We start from the raw sequence: 6,938 nt of genomic DNA, 5'->3' as shown, positions 1-6,938 counted from the left end.
ATTTTGAACAATTAAGTCTTCTCCAAGTGTGTAGGGCCTGCTGTGGCGTGCAGTTACTGTTAGCCAGACTAATGATTAATGACAGCCGAAGGAGCGGTAGATCGAGGCAGGTGAGAGGGGCAGAGAGAGAGAGAGAGAGAGAGAGAGAGAGAGAGAGAGAGAGAGAGAGAGAGAGAACGAGAGAGAGAGAGAGAGAGAACGAGAGAACGAGAGAGAGAGAAAGAGAGAGAGAGAGAGAACGAGAGAGAGAGAGAAAGAGAGAGAGAGAAAGAGTGAGGAGAGAGAGAGAGAGAGAGAGAGAAGAGAACGAGGAGAGAGAGAGAGAGAGAGAGAGAGAGAGAGAGAGAGGGGGAAGAGAGAGAGAACGAGAGAGAGAGAGAGAGAGAGAGAGAGAGAACGAGAGAGAGAGAGGGGGAGAGAGAGAGAGATGTGGTTATGGAGCCGTGATGCAGGTGAAGGTAAGGAGATGGGTGTCAGGGAACAGGAAAGGGGAGTTCCTAGCAGGAGATCATTTTGATTCAATGTAATGACGATCTAATTACTTTATGAGGGTTGAAGTCAGTGCCTCGCCACAGCATGATATCTAAACACGCAAAATGCTAAAGTGACTGGGGGGGGAATGATTATGACTATTAATTAACAAAGAGGCCGTGAGTGCAACGCGCTGTATGTAAATGTTATAATTGAAAGTGTGGTTCAAGCACGCCACATTAACTCATTTGAATTGCCAAATGGACTGAGGGGAAAAAAGGATGGGATTAAAAGTGAGTAAGCCAGCGAGTATTCATTTTGTCTTTGCGCGTGTGCATGCGTGTTAAGTCCTTAAGTCATTTTATACCACCAGGTGTGAGTGTGATTGACCGTCACAAGCCGTTTTTGAAAAACTGCTTCTTCTGACCTCACAAGCGGGCGCGTCCAGCTAGATGCGTGCTGGATAGATCAGTCTACCAGCCTACCCGGTGGACTGTAGCAAACGATGCTCATCTATCCGTCATACATCTAGGTGGACACGCCCACTTGTGATGTCAGAAGAGGCCGATTTCGAAACGGCTTGGAGCGCCTAATAACAGTCACACCTGGTGGTATAATATGTCAACTTTAAACACAGAGCAGCATTGGTGAGATAGTATTCAACCACCACGCACAGGCGTGGTGGTTGAATACTATCTCACTAATGCTGTTCTGTGTTTAATGACTTAACACCGCACAGCCTGTATTCAGTGGAAAAGCGATAAATCCATGGCTGCCATTTAGTGTCATCTTGCGGGCTCAACGTTGATATATGTCTGATGAGCGTGCTCGCTAAGCCTGACGTTACGCAGCACTACAACAAAGCCGTCATCGATGAACACTTAAAGCTTCACGTTCCTTGTGTGGGAGAATAATGATAATAATAATTGATCGGTTTTTTTTACAGCGCTTTTTTCAAATGCTCAAAGACGCTTTACCAAATTTAATACATACAGACGGTACAGACACTCAAACAAAAAGGAAATAAACAACACCGCCACAACAATAGACAACGCATTAAGAGAGAGAGAGAGGGTGGAAGATGGCGGAGTATGATTTGTCAGATGTTGTAGGTGGTCCTGAAAAGATGGGTTTTAAGTTTACTTTTGAATGAAAGGAGTGTATCGGAGTTTCGGATGGCCAGAGGGAGGGAGTTCCAGAGGGCAGGGGCGGCGAGGGCGAAGGCTCTGTCCCCCAGGGAGCGGTACTTGTCTTGGTGATGGGGGTGAGAAGTATGAAGAAGCAAATGATGCAACGGCGCAGGTGTTAACTTTACTTTGAGGTGGATTACTCGCTCTGTACCTCGCAAGGGCACTGCCGTCGGACACCATGGTTGTGTGACACAGTTATATTATTTCTGGCTTGATTATAGTCTCACACTAGGCTCACATCCAATGTGTGCGTGTGTGTGTGTGTGTGTGTGTGTGTGTGTGTGTGTGTGTGTGTGTGTGTGTGTTTGTTCACCGTGATCCAACCCACATCTAATCAGGTGAGACCGCAGAGATTAATAAAACCTATGTTTAGTCTTCCAGTAGCCCGCTGTCGTTCGGGGATGCTTATCATAGCTGATTGTAGTTCTTAATCTACCACAGCCAGGGAATCAGGAGGGACATGGCTTCTGTGATTGGCTCAAATTGATGCTGGGGGTGGCACCACTTGGAGTAACCCCCTCGGATTTCATTTTTGTATTCTCGCCATCTCACCGCGCAAATTCTTATTCCCAGACGTGATCGACACCAATTAAGGTGTAGAGAGCCAGGACTGGCCTGTTCCCCAGTGATTATATATAGAGCGTGGACGACGATCTGCTCTACTGGCTCACAAATGTGCAATGCGTCACTTCTTCACAAAGTGATTTCAGGGTACATCCCTCAGATCGGTGCCAGATTATGTGGCTGTCACGGGGACATCATCTGGCACCCATGCCGGCTAAAATAAGCACATGTTGAAGAGAACGTGGTGCCTCTGTCGTTTTATTCAATATTTTTTTCCTCCTCCATGAACACCTCCGTCAACACTGATTTTGTGCAGACAATGAGATGACAGCTCAGCTTTCAGTTGATGATTTGGCACGATTAACGTGTGCACGCAAAAACGGGGTCACTGACTAACATCAACAAATGACACCGGAATTCAGTATCAAGGACATACAGAAGAGATCATGATTTGACTGGTATATCTTGACATATCCAGCCAATGGGGGGAATCCAATAGGAGGGTCATCCATTTGTATTAGTATAAAAAATAAAAGGGGTTATTTCCTGAAGCAGCAGGCAAACCAGATAGTAGAGATAGAGCTTTATGAAACAAGTGTGTACAGATTCATATGGGAATTTGGCAGTTTTTGTGTGGTAATACACACGGAGTGTGTGATACATGGGCCAGCCGTTGAGAAAGTGATATGAAATCAACAAATTCAACAAAACAATAAACCCCATCGGAATAGATTCACTTTTCTGCATTCAGAAGACGATTAGTTGTTTTCTACTTTTGATCTTGTGGTGATTAGAAGCGCTGTAAAGGCCGGCTCATTTAGATGTAACAGATTTGGGAAGCAGGCCGCGAAACATCTCGCTCACGCCCAACCATCAAACCTAGCTTTCTGCAATGTCAATTCGGGCATAAAAAAAAATGACTTCTTTGTTTTTACTCGCTTCTTCGGGGCCGCAGGACTAAACTCTTCTTTAAAAGCCGGAGCTGCATTCAGATCAAAATGGTATCTAACTATTAAAATGCAACAGTCTCCCCAAGTCTGCTTGATCTTGCTCTATCAGCGCAGACGTCACCTCCCCATTAGCCAGGGCTGCCTTTTAGTCTCCGGCCTCTACGCTCCGAGGGCCAAAGTACCAGCCACGCTTTATTTACATTCAATATGGCAGCCTTTATCGCGCCTGATTCATCATGTGTGGGCAGCCTGTGGATAAATACACGTACACACAAAAACAACACACACACACACACACACACAAACACACACTCACACACAGACACAAACAAACACACACACACACAAACCACGACCATACAGCAGAAAGACGGGCACGTACAGGAAAACGTGTCATGCCCAAGGACAGAATATCCTTTATCCTTTGCGGGGATTAAACCTGTGTTCGACCTCCACCACCCGACCCCGGCACCACAACCCGTCTGCATGTATAGACCCGAGTGCATCGTGTACCTGCGTCTGGATGCGTCTGGATGCGTCTGGATGCGTGCACTGCTGCTCACCCCTCTCCGTGTCTCCCTGTGTGTGGATACTGGGTCACCGAGGGAGCGCGGGCAGAAGAAGATTTGAAGTCGATAGAGAGATTAGGTGTATGGAGAGACGACATCTGTGCTGTCCCCTTTCACCCCCACTTCTCACTGCGTTCTCTCCCCTCTCTCTGCTCTCCCTCTCTCTCTCTCTCTCTCTCTCTCTCTCTCTCTCTCCCCCCCCCTCTCTCTCTCTCTCTCTCTCTCTCTCTCTCTCTCTCTCTCTCTCTGCTCTCCCTGTCTCTCTCTCTCCATTTCTCTCCCTCTCTCTCTCCCCCCCTCTCTCTACCTCCCCCCCTCTCTCTCTCTCTCTCTCTGTCTCGCTCTCTCTCTGCTCTCCCTGTCTCTCTCTCTGCTCTCCCTGTCTCTCTCCATTTCTCTCCCTCTCTCTCTACCTCCCGCCCCCTCTCTCTCTCTCTCTCTCTCTCTCTCTCTCTCTCTCTCTCTCTCTCTCTCTCTCTCTCTCTCTCTCTCTCTCTCTCTCTCTCTCTCTCTCTCTCTCTCTCTCTCTCTCTCTCTCTCTCTCTCTCTCTCTCTCTCTCTCTCTCTCTCTCTCTCTCTCTCTCTCTCTCTCTCTACCTCCCCCCCTCTCTCTCTCTCTTGTTCTCCCTCTCTTTCTCTCCCTCTCTCTCTGCTGTCTTACTGACTTCATTATGGTGACTGTAATCTATCTGGTGGGATAGCCCCCCACCCATCTCTATCTGCCTCCTTCTCCGTTTCCCTGGCTGTCTCTGCACATCACTCTTCTGTTTTAAAGTGTCGACAATATGCAAATCTCTGTTTTGCCTTCTACTTCATAACAGTCCCTGGTGTCCTCAATTACTCTGGTGTCGCTCGCACTTTCCTCCATTCTTTCCATTTCTGGGTATCTCCCTCTCCCTCTCTGTCTCTCTCTCTCAGTCGCGCACTCTCACTCTCTCCCTCTGCCCCTTGTTCACACGCTATCTCCTCTCTCCTCTCCCTCTCTCTCTCTCCTTCTCTTTCTCTCCCTCTTTCCCTCTCTATCTCCCTCTCGTTCTCTCTCTCTCTGTCCCTCCATCCCTCTCTCTAGTCTCTCTCTATGTCGCTCGCTCCCTCTTTCCTGCTCTCTCTCCATCTCTTTCAAAAGTAATGTTATGCATGCAATCAACCCTGAATTCCCTCTCTCCCTGCATCTGTCTCTCTGTCTCTCTGTCTCTCTCTCTCTCTCTCTCTCCGCAGTGCCATCCTTCTGGGACTGGTGAACTCGGCGTGGAACCTGTGTGCCATGGGGAAGAAGCAGTCACCCGTCGACATAGAAACCAGCCACATGATCTTTGACCCCTTCCTGACCCCGCTGAGGGTAAACACCGGGGGTCGCCGGGTGAGTACGCTCTCCCACCTCCCGCTGCATTCAGGGACACATGGCTCCCCTTTCTTGTTACGTTCTGAGCAGTGGCTGAGAAGCAGAAAGGTGAGCTAAAATGAGTTCTGGCCATAATCCTGTGAGGAAGGGATAGTTGATGGATTGTTTCTCTGTAAGTCGTTGCCAGCTGCCCTTTCATAATAAAACAAATAATTGTAATAATAATCATATATATATTTTTTTTTTTAATCTTTACTATATATTGAATTTGCATGTATTGTTTTTTTGACTATTATTATTATAGATTTTCTATATGGCTACATAGAAATATCAATATGTGGCTCCCCACATACTGTATAAAAGAATCCATTTCAAGCCATTGAATTGAACACAGAACATATGTATAATATATATACCTATAATGGCCTCCTCAGTCGCGTCTTGTTCTTTCTGCACCGTGACCCCGCCAACTCTGGCTCTCGGTAGATACACGTATGGTATGTACAGGTGCGCGCACACACACACACACACACACACACACACACACACACACACACACACACACACACACACACACACACACACACACACACACACACACACACACACACACACACACACACACACACACACACACACACACACACACACTGACAGCAGACGGACCAGCATGCATAGGAAAACTCGTCATTGCCCAAGGCCTCCTACCTCCTTCACAGAGCACTTATAGTTTTCTTTTGGAAGATTCATTCTGATAGAACATGCTTATCCACAATTGAACCATTTCAGAGAATTCAATGGAAAAAAAGTAAACAGCAAGTTCAAGTACTGTTGGTCTTGTGGTGGCCCTTCTTTTGAAATGTCACATGGAAATGAGCCTGCTGGAGCGACTCCATTCTTACAACGTTCGCGTGGAACCCTGAGATAAATATATATGTATTCATATTTTATTAAATGAAGAAGTAAGAGCGCTGATGCGCTCCCAACCTGACATACCCCATAATGAACGGTCGTCTGAAGCCCTGCTGTCTCACAATGTCTCCGTTGTTACGTTTTAGCACCCAAACAAGGCCTCCCACTTTACAGAAGACCTTGCAAGGAGATTACAAGTGAAGTCATTAGGCAACCCTTCATAACGTTGTCTGCCAACAACATGACGTCTCCCCCTATGACATGACCGAGAGCACCCTGAACGCACTGCTATATAATCCAGATTTGTTTGTCACTTTTGTCCAAACATTAATCCGGCACTTTATTGTGTGCAGGTAGATGAACTGTGAGGCACTAAGCTGATTTAAAACAATTTTGTCAAGCTAAAAGTCCCTGAGTGTAGGCTGGCAGCACCAGGGACATGGGATCAACTTTGACTTCATGATCGCTGTCTCTCTCTGCCTCTCTCTGCCTCTAGCCCAAGCATGACACACTGTAGTGTGGTTGCTTGATGTGTCCGTGTGTGTGTGTGTGTGTGTGTGTGTGTGTGTGTGTGTGTGTGTGTGTGTGTGTGTGTGTGTGTGTGTGTGTGTGTGTGTGTGTGTGTGTGTGTGTGTGTGTGTGTGAGTCCTGGCATTTGAAAGAAAGTTATGCAGTGTAACAAACTGCCAAGTGAAAAATTCATTGCGCCAAAATGTCAGGCTTGTAGGGATTACCAGGCGCAGGGGTTATTTTTAGACCTGGCTGCGTGAGAGCAGAGGGTCCTCGAGGACTTCACCTGAACCGAAAGGAACCTGAACGTGTCAGGTGAATGTTGGTACACACACAGTTATTCTGTTTACGGCCGAAAGTGCTGGACTTTGTGGCAGTTATTCTTTCCAAAAGTTGCGCTGATATACACAATGCTCTGCAATAATGACGG

At 47.1% G+C, this 6,938-nt stretch overlaps 1 protein-coding gene across 1 annotated transcript in view; it reads left to right on the top strand.

The window, feature by feature from the left end:
• The first annotated feature begins 3,661 nt into the window (after positions 1-3,661).
• LOC132469976 (carbonic anhydrase-related protein 10-like) overlaps positions 3,662-6,938 on the top strand; it is a 34,226-nt gene continuing 30,949 nt past the window's right edge. The window contains 3 exon segments of the mRNA XM_060068125.1: positions 3,662-3,722; positions 4,963-4,974; positions 4,977-5,104. Of these exon segments, the coding sequence (XP_059924108.1) occupies positions 3,662-3,722; positions 4,963-4,974; positions 4,977-5,104 (201 nt within the window).

The sequence above is a fragment of the Gadus macrocephalus genome, chromosome 2 (assembly GCF_031168955.1).
Source record: "Gadus macrocephalus chromosome 2, ASM3116895v1".
In the NCBI taxonomy this organism is placed as follows: Eukaryota; Metazoa; Chordata; class Actinopteri; order Gadiformes; family Gadidae; genus Gadus; species Gadus macrocephalus.
The sequence above is the reverse complement of the archived record's forward strand: the minus strand, read 5'-3'. Positions and strand labels throughout refer to the sequence as shown.